The 19,665-nt window shown below is 36.9% G+C and overlaps 1 protein-coding gene across 1 annotated transcript in view; it reads right to left on the bottom strand.

The window, feature by feature from the left end:
- The window catches only part of cped1 (cadherin-like and PC-esterase domain containing 1), a 51,163-nt gene that overhangs the window by 5,835 nt on the left and 25,663 nt on the right, over nt 1-19,665 (bottom strand). The window contains exons 14-16 of the mRNA XM_084112702.1: nt 19,141-19,309; nt 4,298-4,415; nt 3,057-3,193 (exon numbers count right to left, since the gene is read on the bottom strand). Of these exons, the coding sequence (XP_083968828.1) occupies nt 3,057-3,193; nt 4,298-4,415; nt 19,141-19,309 (424 nt within the window). The remainder of the gene's footprint in view (nt 1-3,056; nt 3,194-4,297; nt 4,416-19,140; nt 19,310-19,665) is intronic.

The raw sequence follows: 19,665 nt of genomic DNA on the forward strand, positions 1-19,665 counted from the left end.
TTTTAAAACATGGACTGACTTCTTTAAACCCAGATCTTGTCAAGTCAAAAAATAGACTGCACAATACACACAATCCTCCATTTAAAAGGCACAAGTCAGTCTTTCAGTGTTTTACTATGCATCTTCTTTTACAATAGATCTTTCCAAAAGGTTTTCAAAACATAATAGCGGGGTTACCAAATTATTATTCTGCTGGTCATGTGATCTCAACATGGCTGCCTCCAAGAGGGGTCCAGTGTTGGGTAAGTTACTCTAAAAAAGTAATTAATTACTAGCTACTAATTGAATATTCAACAATGCAATTTGATTACTGTGTTAATTAGTCTCTCTAAAGTCTCTTTATTAGTCTCTCTAGTATCTCTCTCTTTTATGCTATGACTGGGTGTGTATGACTGTGTGTGTTTATGTATGCTGCTAATGCTGTTAAATGTTCTTATAACTAGCACTAGCACTTAAATTATATTTTTATAGACTCAATCAATGATGCACTGACTGGAGAGCACTTTAAATTTTGTTGTACCTGTGACAATGACAATAAAGACCTATTCTATTCTATTCTATTCTATTCTATTCTAAAAAGTATTGCATTAAATTACAGTAATTACACCCAACACTGGGCCCACTCCTGTGTAAAAATGAAACAGCTTTTTCTAAGCCACTGATTTTAGTCTCTTTATCTCACGTGAGGATTTATGTTTCCAAACACATTGGTCCAACATATTACTAACTTCTTTTTTCAGGAAGCTTCAAGTACTTCAAGTATATTTGTGTAATGAATACGGCATATTTATAGTATTAGACTGGCATAAATCTTACCAATTCAAAAACTGATTTTTTTATTTAATTTAAATCATTGAAAGAAAGGATTAATGCAAAATAAAAAAATATATATTATTTAATGAATGCTAAATAAATAGGCCTACATAATTATGATTATTAAAATGATTAAAAAGTCCCTTGTGAGCACCAGACTGCAGTCAACCAACCCAAATGCAAGGAAGTGAATAAATAATGTCATTATAAGGGTAATAATTACAATATGCTCTGCTGAGCATCACAGTCGCCACAAAGCACTTCAAAAGAGTCTGATAAGCTTGGATGTTCGTCTGTGTGTGCGCTTCTGGAGTGAAGTTGGCAGGAATGCCAGTCTAAATCACAAGATCTCAGGGAGCGGGCATTGGAGACATACTTACAAGATTAAGGACAAATACTTTCAGCAAGAAGTCAGAAGTTGCAAACCTGTATTCTGTATTTTTTCCCCAGTGGAATACAAAATAAGAAGTTGTTTTTTTCACTTGTGGCATACAACAACAGTTCAAACAGTGTCCATAGGCTGTAAATAAGATAAATGCATTTTGTACAGGAAAATGAATAGCATACAAATTTGAAATGACACTGTGAACTCAAAACGAAGCACAGGGCTGCCTTGAGACTGCAGAAATGGATTTAACATGAAACAAATTCATGAGTATAACTCTAGTCCTTGACAATCTAAAGCTCTTTTATTTGAAACAATCTTTCCTGAAGAGTCACTGTTTTCCTGTTGGAAGGGCTCGCAGTCAGAAGGTTGTGGTTTGTCTGTATAGCGAGAGCTTGGGCCCTTGTGTAATGTGGCTATTTCTTGTGTCAGATCTGATCTTGTGAGTCTTATATCGAGAAAAGTGGAAAGAGTCATGCTGTCAAGATGAGCGCTGAGGGAGTGTTTGAAGGGGGAACAGACTGTAGGTTTGGCTCACGGCTCTGAAAACCCCTGCTGGGCTTTAGGCAATAATTTAAAAAAAAACAACCCAAAACACAGGAGGTGAGCAGATCACATTAAGCTAAAAAATAAAATAAAAAATAAAAATAAAATGTAGAACACAAGAGAGTATGGTTTTCTTTCCCAGAATCCTTTCCCCTCTTCTTTCTGAGGAATTTACAGCATACTTATACACACATATTTAAAAGCAGCAGTGTAATTGAATCATGCGGCTGATGTGAGCTCAGCACCTGCTGTTAGTCTCTGATAAACAGCTGCTCTCTGCCAATGGAACTTCAATGCTATTTGCCTTCCACAATTTATTCTTCAGTACGGTATATACACACATATGGCAAAGCTGTCAGCTGCAGAAGAACCAGTGAAATGTATTTTAACATCAAGAAAGAGAGCAATTTCAAACAGTTGATTTAAACTGAGCACTGTAAACACTTTATAATAACTTCCATTAACGACTCATTCAAATATTGTCCCGTTTACACCAACAACGATAACTATAACAATAACTATAGAAGCATCCATTCCTGCGGATGATACCATTCTGTTTATTCTAAGCGCATGCTTGTCTGCCACTTTAAATGCTTGAGCTCTGATTGGCTGTCAAAGTTTTTATTGTTCATCGGCTAGATAAAATCGTTCTAAAAGTGATTCCAACAATATTGTTTATTTGTGGTGTTATCGCTATAGCTGTGGTGTGAATTCTGCTATTCTTCAATACTGAGAACGATATTTAGAATATATATTTATCGTAATCTTTATAGTTATCATCCTTGGTGTGAATGGGCCTTTACACTACCGGGGTATTTTGGGGTCAGTAAGATTTTTTATTTTATTTTTTTAAGAAATTGTTAAATTATCAAAAATGACTGTAAAGACATTTATAATGTTAGAAAAGATTTCAAATTCTATTATTTCAAATAAATGCTGTTCATTTGAACTTTTTTTCATCCTGAAAAAGAATCCTGAAAAAAATGTATCATGGTTTCCACAGAAATATTCGTTTTCAACATGGATAATAATAAGAAATGTTTATTGAGCAGCAAATCAGCGTATTAGAATGATTTCTGAAGGATCATGTGACACTGAAGACTGGAGTAATGATGCTGAAAATTCAGCGTTGCCATCACAGAAATACATTATATTTTCAATTATATTAAAACAGAAAACAGTTATTTTAAATTGTAATAATATTTCCCAATATTACTGTACTATGATCAAATAAATGTAGCATTGGTGAGAATAAGAGACTTCTTTCAAACACACACACACACAAATCTGTTTTTGGTTCCTGGTTCCTCACCTTCCGGTCCATCATGCAGGTTTGCAACTGAAGTTGGTCCAGCAAGGGGTGATAACATCTGTCGGGTTGCCAGGCAACCTCTCTCCAATCACAAGTCCTGTTATCGGAGCAGCTCAGGCAAGGGACGACCCAACGACCTGACAGAGATGTAAAACATTCTTTATAGTGCACTATACTAAATTTCTATGACAACATCTACTCAAATTACAGTGTTCGCATGTGATTCACAGTGGAGTGAATCTCTTTGAAGTTTTAAGTCTTCTACAGCTGCATATCAAAAGTTGACCATAAAATGCTGAATTAGGTGGGAAACTTTGCAGATAGACATGATTACTTCATTGTGCCGGTTATATAAATCACATATTTTTCTCTTTAATTGCTCTTTTTCATTGGACCTTTTATCCATAAAATGTATTTAGCTCGCATAATTTCATTGTCATTTATTTGGAGATTACGGTTGCATTCTGTATTGTTGTGCATTTGATAAATACACCTTGATTTAACTTCAGTGTGCAAATTAATTTCAGAAAAAGTGATTTAAAAACTTTAACTTTAGTTTCAGAAGAAAATGTAATTAGATGGGTTCTCACACACAAACAAAGTTTATAACTCCATCTCGAACAGTTAGTTAAAGTAGTTCCCCGCTGTCTTTGATGCACTACCCTGCTGAGGACGGTCTTTTTACTTTTATAGCACTGACTGAAAACCTCCTCTGAACTCTAACCTGGTGGCTTTACATCTAAAAGGCCTAGCAGCTGAACATACACTCACTGAAGCGAAACCTGCAGAAGGACAGCTCACTCAAAAAACCTGTATGAAACGATTATTTTCCCCCATAAAGTCATCATTGAGGCCCTAACCTTATAATTGAGCTATGATTCAACTCAAGCAATGAATCACATTATCACACTGTAAAAGCAGACATAAATTACCAAACGCTGAGTTCACTAGCAAACCTTTCCCATCCTCGAGTGGAGCGGCTAATAAACCGTGAATCTCGTGCTTATATGGCCAAACACACGATTAACTATGTGGTTTTAGGGCCAACACTGTCATTCAGAGGAAAAATAGGTGGAAAATGAATCATCTGTCAACAAAACAGACAATCTGCGACCGGTATGAGTTTTTGAGTTACTACCTTATATGTAAAAAACAGGACTGTAAATCTTACAGCAAGTTTCGGATTCAAATTTCAGATACTTTACTACAAGCCCAATGTTCAAAACCTGGAAGAAACCTACCAGGTTCATCTCCTGAGAGGCAAGGCCGAGGCGAGACCTGGGCCTCTCCTGAAGATCTCGACCCTGGAATGGGCTCCAAACCGCAGGGCTGATCTGGTCTGACCACCAGGCCACAGTCCTGCAGAAATACAGTGGAAAAAGAAAGAGAAACAGGTGAGTTTTGAGTCTGGAAAGATATTCTGAGATGCTGGTTGCACTCCTGTGTTAAAAATGTAAGCACTCAAGACAATAAAATCATCCTTTGATGGATAAAGATTGAGTTGTTTTGAAGTTTCCATAGCTTTCCCCTTCGCTTTCATGTGTCTGCATACACAAGGTTCCTCATGGACAAATTAAAGCAGGCGCGCCGCCTGACGCCTGCCCTGCGGCCTTGCCCCTTGTTATGGGTCAAGGGTCGAACAAACCAAACAGGCTAAATGACAGCAGCGAGCCTGCTCCGCCGACCCCTGAAGTCCCTCACGGGAGCCATCGGGTCTGGCTCCACTTCAGAAGACCGGCTCTCTGTTGACTCTTTTGCTTGCCCCCTTCCTTAACACTTTGCACAGGGGCTTCTCGAGGCCACGTAACATTCCCCAAGTTCCTGCCGCTGTTCTCGACAAAGTGCCACAAGACAACTTAACAGGGATTTTCTTGTTCGTACCTGCACACAGTGCGTGCGTGCAAACACGAGCGGGCTTTTGATTCTGAGCAGCCCAGCATAAATCAGAAGGCTCATCCGAGCCTGGCGGAAACCATCTAGCGCTTTATGCATCAGAGCCGGCGAAAATGTAGCATCCCTCCGGAAAGGAAAATGCGTGTAATTAATTCACATTCGGAGGGCAAAGAAAACATGAAAGAACAAAAACCCTTCATTTTATCTCTCTCATCTGTCATTTTTCCATTCCCTGGAGAAGAAAATGATGGACTAAAGAGTTTCTTCCAAGGTCAGGTACTCTCAGGATTTTACAGTGATGGTTTAGCAGGGGAGTCAGTGGGTGAATCCTTCTGCCTTCATATCACCAGAGACCTGGTTAATAACGATTTCACAAAACCAGAATGAATGAGAGGAACATGAGGAACTGGGGAGTAGAATAAAAATGAGAACAATTTAAAGTCGATGAAAGGGAATTTGACAGTATTTATTCATTCTCTTAAGTCATTTTACAGGTTCTGTGAAACTCATTGGTGATATTTCATACCCAGAGACACCTAACTCTTCGAATTAAAATTTGTGTGCACCATTTATGTTACAGATAAATTATACTTCAAATGTAGGGATGTAAGTGGTATTGCTATATAATTTTGCCATGCATGCACTGCATGTGTGCATGTTTTCAGGGAGTGTGTGAACATTTAAGCTTGAAAGCTTTACTGAACCATTAGTGTTGGTTACAAAGTGCAGAGAGACCAACAGAAACGGCAGTGTAATCTCCGCTGATCAAAGTGAATAACCCGCGCTGATAGAAAAGCCAGGATTATTGCCGTAAATCAGATCCTACTCTCAGCGACCAACACGGTCAAGTCTCCGCCTTATACCGGCTCTGACAAACCCTTTCAGATTCCACAAGAACTCTCTGCTTAGCTTTTATCATTAAAAGTTTGTTTCAAGTGAGAGTCTTAAGCCCTTTGAGAGGAAAGACACATACTTAACAGGGCTGTTTTAATAAGCCGACATTGGAGACAAAGCCCTCAGCTGTAGTGCACTAAAAGACATAAAAAATTACAAGCAGGAGATTAGCAGCTTTCTGTAGAGGATCAAACATGTAAAACCATTCCAGCGGGATCAAGTCTCGCTCTATATTGGATGAAAGTAAAGCAGTTGACAATCAAAATGAAACTTTGACAGAAAAAGTTGAGATAAAAGAAAGTTTATCTAACAATTTGCCCATTTTATTCATTAGATATTAGTAGCATAGACTGCATCATGAGGAATTTATTTACTTTTCTTAAAAACATTTATTATTGTGAAACCTTGCAAATAAGTCCACTTTTAAAGGCTCTTCTCAAATATATCCCTTTCTTCTGTTGGCCTGAAAAAAACATGATGTTTTGTCAGATGAGAACAGATGTTGTATTACAGGTCAGTGTGAGTGTCCAACCAACAAAGAGACTTAGAAGTGGCAGATAAGCTGATGCATTTGTGCCATGCTTTCTTCACCACTGATCAATGCGAAAAGGAAAGTGTAATTAAACTGGGTGCATTGTGAGAAGTGCCGTACAGATGTCCCATCTGCTCAATGAAATACGGCCTTTGTTATGAAAGCCTGAAGTGGCTTTACTGAGAGTGTTTAATGTAATCCTGTGGATTGTGGATTGTAATCCTATATAGAACTGTCATGCTGTCAGAAAATCCCTCACACTATAAGATGGGCTATTGGGTTTCTTTTCAATTAGGGTGGTGAAAACAGAAGTAGCATATGCAGCAGGCATCAAAAAGTTTTATCTGAAAGAATATAAAAGAGGTATTCTGTCTGAATCCTTTAATCGGCTAAGAGAACAGAAAGAGAGGTTTTAGTTAGAGTAACTTTGAAAGTTCAATTCTAGCATTCGCATTTAGCAAGTGAAAGATCACAGACTACGAGGGAGAATATTCTGGATGAAGGAATAAGAAAAGAGTAGGAAAATAATAAATAAATCGCATGGTTTCCTCGGAATGTGTCTTAGTCATAGATGAACAGTCACTTAATCATTTACTAAGAAACAGAATCAAGAAGCAATTTGATATACTTTATATTCATAGTATATGATTGTTTGTCAAACTGTCTCTGTTCTGAAGTTCTTTGTCTCCAAACATAATTACACAACATACATGAACAAACACATGGATGCAATCATCTGTAGCCGGCCCAAGCCAAAAAGCTCATATAAGCTTTTGGAAAAAAGTTATAGACTTGCTCTTATAAGGTCAGGTTATCTGAAGAGGAGCTTTACGCCACATCTGTTCTCTGTTTTCATACAGTAGATCTCTATTAGAGATGAATGCAGAGCTACTGCCAGCTATACACTAAAACACGCAACAAACACGCACACTTGAGCAGATAAATCTGAGGCAACATAAAAAAGCAGGAGGATGTTACTCAGATCCACGGAAGTCTGCTCATGTCCTTCTCTTTGCATTCAATTAATAAAAATAAAGTGGCATGACACTATACTACTAACAGTACTCATAATATTTTAGTATTGTGCTATAAAGAGCAGAGCATGCACATTTTTTCATACAGCAGCACAGTGTTTGTCTGTGTGAAAATTAATACATCCTAACTTTTAAACAAAATTGGAAAATAAATAAATAAATAATAGCCATATAAATTAATAAAGAGCAAATAAAAAAAAATATTTGCAATATAAAAAGTAATGCACAGTACAAAATGAGTAATATACAGGTATTACATTTGCAAACAGCCATAGCCTTTTCCTGCGAACCTCTGGTGATCCATTTAATATTGGTCTAAGACCCAATGCCACTGCTAATAGTGAATAAGTCTGTATCTGACATGAGATCTGTGGACTGTTAATACAAACCACATGAGTACACACACAAACATACAGTATATCTACTGATATTTGTAACAATCTTCCGAATACTTATTTGGTATGCTCACTGTACATGCTGGGTTCAGGGGTTCATGACCTCTGATAGCATCATCTGTTGTGGGGGTCCGATCTAAGCTCACATGGTTTGCTTTGGAGTTCACGTGTTTGAACGCTGCCATCGCAGGCTTGGTTTTTTTCTGAGTCATACTGAAGTGGTGTTCGACAGCTGCGGTTCTGACAAATTTTAGCTGTAATGGAAGATGACAGATGGAATCTGTTGTCTAGTCAAGCTCTATAAAAGGATCTGAGCAATACAAATAGGGATCCATCATCTAGAAAATACAACCAGGATGCAATGAGAAGAAAGTAAAATTCTGTATCTCTTCCTTTCCTTTTTGTGTCAGTCATAATAACTGATGGCATGACGAGTCTTGGGATTGGGGGCAAAGGAAGCATTTTTTTAAAAAAATTCTTGTACAAACTCCAACTAATACAAATCTACTGGCTATACCAGCCAGAGCATGGGTCGGAAAGCCGAATTTGTACGTCTTTTAACCTCTGGATTCTTTTTTTTAAATCAAATTGCGGCAACAATCTAAAAGTTGCCCAATTCTGCAGGAAGACAACGGACTTTGCAAAACACACACACACACACACATGCATGCACACACGCGCACACACACACAAATGGAATAAAATAATATAAAATAGAAACCTCAAAAATCTTTTTCTTAAACATTAATTAAACATGCATGTGTAATATAATTTTTGCCATTTATAAATGTTATATTTATATTTCTTTGTTACTGTTATTGTTTTTATTATTAACATTATTAATTATACGTTTTATAAAAATAACTGAATATATAACTGAATAATAGTTATTTATATTTATTTTTAGTGTTATTATTGTTATTTTTATTAATATATCTATATAAAAATATATGAATAATAATAATAATAACAACAAAATACAAATATGTAAATACTATTTATATTATTCAGTTATTTTTATAAAATATATTATTAATAATAATAGTAATAATAGCAAAGAAATATAAATATACAAATACCATTATTATTATTATTCAGTTATTTTTTTATAAAATATATAAATAATGATAATAGTATTTTTATTTATTTTTATTTCCTTGTTACTATTATTATTTTTATCAATATAATTTATAAATCATTAACAAGAATAAATATATATTTATATTTCTTTATTATTATTATTATTATTATTATTATTAATAATAATAATAATAATAATATTATATGCAATAAAATAGCTGAATAATAATAATAATATTTTTTATTAATTTCTTGCTAATTACACTGAGTCATGACACTTACTCTGTATATTACTGAAATGTAGTGTTATAATTGTGTCCATTACAATTGCCCCGGTCTGCCCCGAGTTTGCTGCATGCATGTCTCCCTTCTTTTTCTCTTTCCCAGGCTAAACATGGCATCAGATAAGCATTTACTAATTACAGTGAGGAAATGAGCAGAAGTCAAAGCTGCCAGTCTCATCTTTTCAGAACACACACACTAACTTCCTCTGTAATACGATACAGCCCTGTACCACCTGTGATACACACTCATGGCCCTCGTTTCCCCACCAAACACACACACGGGCATTAAAGTCAAAAGCACACAGCTTGGCTTTAATCAAGAGATCTTCCAGTCCTGTTAGAAGCAGAGGCAAAAAGACTCAGTTGGACACACTCACTCACAGCTGCTCTTACTTCCCTGATCGGTCTCTCTGTAGGAGAGCTGAAGAATGAAAACAGGCCTGAGTCATTCAGGAACGTAAGTGTGAGATTTAACAGCACTAAATTTCCATTTCTTGAAGACAAACTGGACTGAGGTCAAAAATGTTGCATCTTTACTTTGGCCAGAATGAAGCACCGCCAAAGCAGATCTTTCTTTAACTGCCTGGGGCAAGGAGGTCTGTAAAACTTGAGCTATCTGTCAGCATTCTCATTCATCTCAATGGCAGGAATTTCACAGAATACATCCATGCATGCTTTTTTGTGCATATAAATACACATCTATATACAAAAAAATAAATATGCATATACGCTACCATTCAAAAGTTTGTTCAAAATGTTTTTATGCTCACCAAGGCTACAATTATTTGATAAAAAATACAGTAAAAACAGTAATATTGTGAAATATTATAAAAATTTAGTGTATGATTTTCTGTTTTAATATATTTAACAAGTGTTTTAACAAAGCTGAATTTTCAGCATCATTACTCCAGTCGTCAGAGTCACATGATCCTTCAGAAACCCTTCTGATTTGCTGCTCAAGAAATTTTTTTATTATCAATGTTGAAAACAGTTGCTTAAAATTTTTGTGGAATGGTAATCTTTTTTTTCCAGGATTTCAACTTATTCTAATAACCCGAACTCTAACCTGTCTACAAATTCAATGAGTTAGTTGACGTGTATTTGCAAATTAATGACAGTTAGTTGACATAGTTGTGAAGTTACTTATAGTTAGAATGTCTAAAGTGGACTATTAAAAATAAAGTGTAGCACAATTTCCTTTCAAAAAAGCAACAATAAGCAAGCAAAAAAAAAAAAAATATATATATATATAATAAAATATGAAAAAACAATGTACAGTCAACACTGTATAATCCATGACACAGCACACAAACTGACTGAAGCATATGCCGAAGCCTGACTGCTAATAGTGGACCACCAGCATATTGTTATTGTGAAATAATTGTACTGCTGGACCACAAAAACACAAGGCAGAGCAGGAAGCAGTCAGCTTCTGAGTGTTCGGCAAACAGCTTTTAGCTCGATCCCTTCTTTAACAGGGACTGATTAAGAACAGAACGGATACATTTACTCAATTCTCTGGTACAAGTGAGCTGATTAGGTACAAAGCAAAAAGTGGGCTATGGCCAGACCGCAGAAATGTTCAATGAAAACCAGCAGTCAGGTCATAAAGTTACCACATGGGTTCATATTTCTGTTATAATGTAGAATGCATGGGGAATATTTCTCAGACCCTAAACCAGTTTCCCCCATCTTGCTCGTTTCTGTTACCAGACTTCTACTGCTCACAACTGTATTTGGACACTTAAGTTAAACTTAAACATGTCTGAATGCAATAGCATTAGATAATAAAACATTAATCAATGAGGCATCTGCAAAGAAATGATGCTAAACACTTAAAAATAAGGTGATTTTATTGGCATTGAAGGTTCCATAAAAAAACTTTCACATTCATGGAAACTGTTGCACAAACGTTTCTTTATAGTGGAAATAGGTTCTTTAAAATTTTCTTTACATTAAGAAAAAATGGTTCCCTGAAAGGTTCTTTGGGGAACCCAAAAGTGGTTCTTCTATAACATTGGCCTTTTGGAACCTTTATTTTTTTAATAGTGTAGAGTTGTTGTTTTTTCCCAGAACTAACTGAACCACTTCTGCATTGACTTTTAACCAATTTTAAGTGGATGAATGAAGTCAATTCCCCTCATGCTTACACAGGTGTATAACAAAAAGGGGGGAGAACAGGCACTGCAAGTGTTAAAAAGTCTTTCTTTTCTCCTTGATTTAAAAAACGCCCTGACTCAGCGATCAGATACCAGATGTAAATGACCAAACATAATTATCTGTATCAATTGTCAGGAGGCTTGTTTTCTGATTTATCCCTGGCCTAAAATCCAGCTATTTTTCTCTCACACACACAGAAGTAAGAAGTAGCATTGAAACCAACATTTTGGAGAAGTGCACCGGTGGGAGACCATGCATGCGCATTCACTGTCCTGCGCCCCGCTCTGACCCAGACGGTGCTGTAAGAGCTTAATCCGTGTGTGAGTGGGTCTGATCTGACAGACTTCAAAAGCAGAGCTCCCGATCACGCGCGCATGTGGACCGCTACATAATCGCTTCGATTCAACCACGGATCCTGATGGGGCAAATAAATGCCTCAAGACCCACTGTGAGAGCCTGAGCTGGAGAGAGTGAAAAAAAGAAGAGGTTATAGTGCAGGAGAGGGAAAGAGAAAGATGAAAGGTGTGGGGGGGTTCAGGAGGTCTCTCCTGTCTCTCTCCATATATCTACCTCCGTCAATCATCCCAATCAAACCCTTCTGTCATCACCTGATTGAAACTCAAGACCAATAATGCAGAAGAAAAACTGAAGGATGAAGGATTAGAAAAAAAAGAGCAAGTTTGTTCTAGGAGTGTAGGATTAGAAAGACATAGCAGGAGTTTTACTTTTGTGGAACAGGATATTTAGTTAGAATCCTTATATATATATATATATATATGGATCATGCACACTAACATCTATAGGCCACAGCTCAGGATTCTGCAAGTATAAAAATAAATAAATAAATAAATAATAATAAATAGCCTTCTTTATGAATACACGACTAAGAATGACTATAAAATGGTAACAAAATCTGCTTTTGAAATGAAAAAAAAAAGTGATGTATTTCATTGTTAAACAGAATATTCAATGAAAATAAACTGTAAAAATAAAAATACAAAATATAATATAAAATAAAAATAAATAAATGAAAAGATTAAAAAAAAAACAGGACTTCTAACTTTTTTTTCTTTAGAATAACAAGTATTGATGAATCAGGACACATTTTAGCCCTTAAAAACATTTACCATAGAAGTTTCAGCCAAAAAAGTTTTTTTCAAAGGACATTTATTGTCACTACATTAAAACAACAATGTTATCAATATAGCTAACGTAAATCTTTTGTCATTTTAATGTAATTGGCATACACCATAGCTAGCTTGGTAAATAAAATGTAAAACATCATCACCTGAATTTTGCTAAGTCGCATATGACCAACAGCTGTTTGTGACCCTCAGACAAAAAAATAAGACGTCTTACCCTAATCAGATCAGCAAGAAAACAGCTGTATCTTATTAAGATTGTGTGAATGTGGCACACTGTGTCAAATTGGCATTTCCCCTGTCTGGTTCTAACTCAGTCCGGCACTAATAAGGCCAATGAAGTCTGTCATTGTGGTCATTCGCTCTCTGTGGTGAGCTGGCCAGTCCAGATGTGCGCGAACAGACTGCGGGTAAGCAAGCCAATAGCTCTCTCTGGGCAAACAAGAGGCAGTTTTCTCTAAGAAATAGGATTGAGGCTCCCGGTGGAGGATCCTCCAAGCTGCTGCACTTCAAAAAGGATTAAGAGCTCCTGACAATTTAAAGAAATGAGCACATTACTCTATATCGCCATACCGACCGGCAAAGCATGTGGAATGAGTATTTTTTATTTTGAGTTTTGAAGTGAGGAGGGCAGCGTCACATTAGCAGGTGAACTGGCGGTCAGACACAATCTGTGAGAAACAAGATGGCCAAGTATAAAAATACTACATTACAAAAAAGCCTAGGAAATCATCCATGCCTCATTAACTGTTCCTTGAGTCTCTTTACAGCTGGCATTAAGATCAGTTTCGGGTGATCTGTTTATAAGTGGACAGCGCTAAAGACTGGTTTAAATGCGGTTTAAAATGACTCACACTTGGGTCAAAGGTAGCTGAAAACACGTTACCACATTTTATTAGTAGTGCTAACCTGGGTTTTAAACTGCTTTATTCACACTTTCACATATTTTCCCCTAGTGGACGATAAAAAAGGTGAGAGAACCACGTCTGGGACACATGCATTAACCGCTAGGCTACAGTTCCTTTCGGTATTACTGCAGGATTGTGCAAGTATTTGAACAAAAAAACTAAACAAAACAAAAGGAGAAAATATTAACAAGGCAGATTAACCTATGGCTCCTTTGGGTTTTGAGAATAAAACGTCTATGTTCATGTTCACTGGCACCATTACAATAGTGCTTCATAATTGTCTTTGGTGTGTTTGTTTTCACTACAAGATGAAAGCAGGTGTTCACACAGAAATAAAGGAAGCCTGAGGAGGAAGATGCGTGTATATGGGAGTCGATACATTGATGCAACCCATTGTGGGTGGGAGTAATAACTGTTTGCATACCTGCCATCCTGCCTGTGTCATCTTCAACTAATTAAAAATCAAATTGCCCCAACAATCGGGCAGCATTCTGCATTAGCCTGACAATACAGTGGCCAGAGACACTCGAGAGGACTTCAAAGCCCAGCAGGGTGAATGGAGCTTGTGTTTGGTAGGGGGTGCTGGTGGTCCTCAAACCCCCCGCCCATTTTACAGACATCCAGCTATGACCATCATGGTACTCTCGCTGACCCATTGAGGTGAAGGGGGAAGAAATGAGAGAAAAACATGAAAAGAGAACAGATGAGAGAGCACTTGGTATAGGAAAAGAGTCCAGGTGGTTTTTGGGGAGTTAGTTAAATGGACTGAAGCAACATTCATACACTGAAAATTCAGTTCCCAGACTGTTTTTGGGCCAGTAAGATGTTAATAAAACCATTGAACTGTTGTGTATATGCTATATGTTAATATATATATTAAACAATTTATTCAGTATCTCCTTTAAGGAAATGTAAAAACAGGTAAATAAAAAAACATAGGTACATAGATGAGTGTTTTTGTTTCCTAAATCACCAGGTATGAATAGGTGAACCAAAATGATTAATAAATTCCTCCATACAAAGACCTCAAATTATTTACGTTAAAAGCTGCACTGAATTTGATTTAGACAAATGATCTGCAAAGAACATCTCATTTCAACATCTTATACTAACAAGAGAGATTCAAATGATTGTATGATATAAATCAGATAAATGTGCTAAAAAGTTTGCTTTTTTGATAATTTCGTAATTGAACGTCCTAACTCGGGATCCCTACCGAAAATTTAAACTATAAACACATTTTTACTGGTTTTCTCTTCATCCTTAAGTTGAAGTCAGACAAATCATGGTTTAAAAAAAAAACACATTCATCTGATTGTCCAACACATGCCAGTTTCCCTACAGAAATAATCTCACTCCTAACAGACCATTACATTCTTTAGCACTTCATTGGTTTTATAAGCCATACAGCATTGAAAAGGTCACACTATTTTAAAAAGACCTCATCTGTATGTTTACAGTGCCAGGGTGACACAGAATACGTCCCTTCTCCTAATTACCGACTCCATAAACCCAGAAGACTCCATACACACACCAGTGTGCCAAACACACTGTGGTACACTTCTCAGCTGGAGTGGGCTTTAGGAAGCAAGGGTCAGTTGACTAACGACAACACCAGACGAAGGAACGAGAGACAGACAAACTCACTTTAACTGCCACAGAATGGAGAGAATGAAGTAACAATCCACCATATCTAATAAGCCGAGGTTCATGTTTCAGAGAAGAGATCTTCAGAAGGTTTCAAGATTTAAATATGGTTTCAAAAACACCATAAATGTATCATAAAGGTCATCCACATGTAATGGATTTTCAAGTATTCTGAAGAATTTGGAATATAGGGTCAATAATTTAATGGGATAGATCACCCAAAAATAAAAATTGTGGCATCATTTACTCACCCTTATTGCTCCAAACCTGTACGACTCTTTCTTTCTTCTTCAGAACACAAAAGATGACATCTTGAAGTCAAAAAACTTTGGACCCCATTGACTTTCATTATATGACCGACAACAACAACAACAACAACAACAACAAAAGACTTTGGGCTTGGGTTTTAAAGACAAGAGGATTAGCAAATGATTTCCCTTTTTTGAGTGAAATTTTCCTTTACTAGTCCAATCTATGCTAAACTAATTGCTTTAGCATCAGAGTCAAAAAGGGGTGATTTTTTGCCACCGCAGAGCTTTGATGGATGATGAGGGTTGTAATGACAAACAGAGAGAGCGTTGAGAAGAGGAGAGGGAGGGCAGATGGTGGACGTGGATGTCGACATGCTGTAGCTTCAAAAGAATTCCTGTGCGCTGCCACCTTGCCTCCCCTGTCCCTTCTGCGCTAATGTTTTCCACAGTAATCCACCTAAAGCAGGACAAAGAGACGCTCTGAGTGTCTGAATACGAATGTCTTTGCAGTTGTGTAACATCTCGCGGCATGTTTATATGACGGCGTGTCAAGTTAAAACGAGACCCATGCGTTCTGTTCCACTGCTGTCTTAACGCTTGTGTGAACCGCTCCATAGAAGGATTGTGGTGTAAAAAGATGCGCATATGCAGTTGGAAAGAATTAAAATCTCTTGCATCGTTTTCCCTCAAGACCACCCTATGTGTCTTGGCGTGAGATACAAATACAAAAAAAATGGAAAACGAAAGAGTTGACTTTAGATTGTGCCAACATTTGAAAAGTTCATAAATAAAAATATCGATGTAAATCAACAGAACAGACGCCAACAAGCCAATCTTATCCGTTATGTCTGAATGTCACCTCGAAGCTTGAAAAACACCCATCATATGCAGGGGAACAGCTCCAGAATTATAAAACCACATTGTGGCTTCTGCTCAGAAAAAAAAATGCTTCCTAGTCAAAACCCATTCAATCACAAGCCATATGTCAACACAGAGATGGGGAGAGCGTTCCCTGAAAGTCAGAAAACAGCACCCACTTTCATTTAAAAAAATCGCTTTTAACAGTTTAGACTAATGATGAGAGAGACAGAGACAAACAGAGACAAAAACACTATTAAACATTATTAAAATATGTTCCTTTCTGTTCAACAGAAGAAAGAAAGTCATCGTTTTGGAATGACAAGGAGAGTAAATAACGATTTGTAGTTTTGGGTGAACTGTGTCTTTAATTTGTGCTGAAGAAACTAATGTCTGTAATATTTTACAAACCACACAATTAAGTTTTATTGAACACTGTAAAAAATGATCGTGATTTTAACAGTAAAAGACTGTAAAAATGCTACAGTGAAAAACTGTTAATTGGTTAACAGATAGTTTCCGTACTATATACGGTAAATAACTGTGATAGATCTAATGGTACATTTAATGTAATTTTACTGTAAAATACCGTTAAATTTAAATTTACATAGTCATTGTAGAATTTACAGTGAAAAAACGTAAATTGACATTCCCACAATTCCCTGCGTGACACTTCACATTTGATGTATTTTTGTTGAAATAACTATGTTTCGTCATAGTTTTCTTCGTTTTTTTATAATCAGTTATGTACATTAGGGTTTTATGTTACATTTAATGTTGTTAAATTAATGTTTATTGTATTTTTAAAATGTCATGCGTGTTACCATGATGGTGTTTAATGTTTTTGTGAATGACACTGTGCAGCTTCTTTATATATTAATATTAACTGCTTGTGATGAACTTTGATTAATCATGTGACTCTCATTGCTGCTGTGATTGTTGATGTGTTTTTTACAGTATTGTTCTGGTAACCACAGCTGCCAGTTTTTTTCCGTAAAAACAACAGGATTTTTTTTACAGTGAAGAAAAGGTTCAGTTTTCACACACACACAAACAACTTTTGTTCATTTTAATGAAAACTATACTACATAAATTTCCTAAAACCCTAAATCATCATCAGGGATGTTGGGTAATGCTTCATGTCACCCTTAAATAAGTGAATGAATAAAGGAGATGATGTGTTGCAAACCAAACTTTTCCAGCTGGATGTAAAACAGCAGACAATTCATCAAGCTTAGTGCTCGTATTTATATGCTGGATGAGGTCAGGAAGTCATGTGCGTATTAATGAGGTACACATGGTGAATTATCTTTTGACACATATGGATATCTTTTGGTCACTCCATCAACAGAATGTTGTTTTCTGAATACACCCATGTGAACGCTAGTCAGTAAATTCTGATGCTGCTTATGGTTTTAGGATTGTGTCCCTGACACACAAAGAGAAGAGTTATGAATATGTTTGTCTCGCTGTAAATAAAGCCTCAGACAACCTTTTGATTTGTCTTTGAAGGGGAAAGTGATAAAATGCTCGATTTCCAGCCCATTCTCCCCTCCAGGGATAAAGGGATAAATGAAGGAATGTCATATGTAAGAAAGGAGCTGTTGCAATTCTCATACACACTGAAGATCGGAGATCAAAATAAGTCCTCCAACACAGGACACAGTCTTACCAATTGGTCCGATTGGTAACAACTATCCCAAATATTCAGTCAAAAGCCCGGTTTACACCTGACAATAATATTAGTCTTGGCTGATCCGATCACAAGTGGTCAGCCCAAACACATTATGCACACTTTGTGCATGTTAACATCAAGTCTCTGGTGTTCAATAGTTGGATAGAATAGAACTGAAGTATTGAGAACATACAGAGGAATTTGTTTAATCTCCTATGTTAATTTTACAAAAACACAGCTAGAGAATGAGATTGACCCATTAAGAAAACTCACAGCTCATCACTTGGTAAGTTTTGAAGTCCTGAATCTTTTCAGAGAACTTACGCTTAACTTATGATGCCTGAATCCGAAAGTGGTTGATGCTCACTGAAGCTCCAACCAAACAGGAATCCCTAAGGATTATGCTGTCATCAGCTCATTATCACTAGACATACACCATAAAACACTTTCATAATGAGCTAGAGATCCACAGAGTCACGAACACTGTCGCTCTCTCTTTTTCTTTCTTCTTCACTCATTTGGCTTTTTTCCCCCATTCTGTTGCATCACTTTGATCCAGAGAAGCATGACATACAAAGAAACCATTGAGAAGTAGTGACGATTTAAAACACATTTTGGAATAATATTTAAAACATATCTAATTCAGTAACAAAAATAGTGTTTTATTGTTGCATCCCACTCAAAATGTTCATAGATTTCGCTGTGTGGGCTTTTACATTTTACAATAATTTGGTAAAAAAAATAATACATGTAGGTTAATGTTGTTGCATATAAATAGCAATGATTAAATAATTTATCGATGTGTTAATACCCCCCCCCCCACACACACACACACACACACACACACGCACACACAAGCATGAGTCAACACTGTGTGACAGAAACCTGCTGTGATCCAGTATAACTGAGTCTACGATCAGCACTATCAGCTTGCACTGAAACCTGAACATCCACAAGAAAGAAAGTGACTGAGTGTTGGATGGACTGAATCCAAGATGGAAGTAAACATCCTCAAATTGAGAGTTTCTTAGTTGAAAACCAGTTCTAAAGATTCAAGACTACTGAAAAAAAGGTATAAAATCTGTCACTGGGGCGGTATGTACCATTTAGGTACTAATATGTACCTTTAAGATACTAATATGCACCGTTTAGGGGTAAATATGGAACAAAGGTGTACCTTTTGAAAGGGTACCACCCCAGTGACAGTACCTTTTTTCTGAGAGTGTAGGAATGTAAGCCGACAAATTCCGCTTAGACAGATGTGTGTATTAGTGTCTGCTGCTGAGTTTAGGGCAGGAGTTGGTGAGAGTGTGTGTGTTTGTCCTGCATACCTGCACAAAGCTGCACATCACATACTCATCAAACATTGGCAGACTGGGCCTGCTTTCGCGGTATATGTGCAGAGTGTATATCGTCATGACGACAGGCTCGGCCTCTGATTCGTCCATCACCAGAATGTTGATTCTGCTGTTGCCCAGGCCAACTGGATAGTTTGCCATTCTGAAGGAAACAGAGGAAAGTTCAGAGGAACTCAGTGTACCCGATCACTTATGCGCACACACACTCACAAACACACACACCCTTCACTTTTGGGGTTATTCTTGCTGCGACAGGGGAGGAGGATTACTGTGGATTAAAACTAGGTCCCAGTCAACAGGTGACCCCTCACTCGTGGACAAATAAGTCTGTGCTTTCACAAAACCTTGAGAAAAGAGACAGCCCAGACTGCTTTCAGACGGATCCATCAACCCTTTGCTTTCTATGAGTAGAACTAATAACCTTACAATTGAGTCTTTCTCCGAAAGGCTTCACTGTAAAAAGTGGGAACTTGCAGTTATTATATTAAGAAGTTATTT

The sequence above is a fragment of the Abramis brama genome, assembly GCF_963993115.1.
Source record: "Abramis brama genome assembly, chromosome: 4".
NCBI classification, from domain to species: domain Eukaryota; kingdom Metazoa; phylum Chordata; class Actinopteri; order Cypriniformes; family Leuciscidae; genus Abramis; species Abramis brama.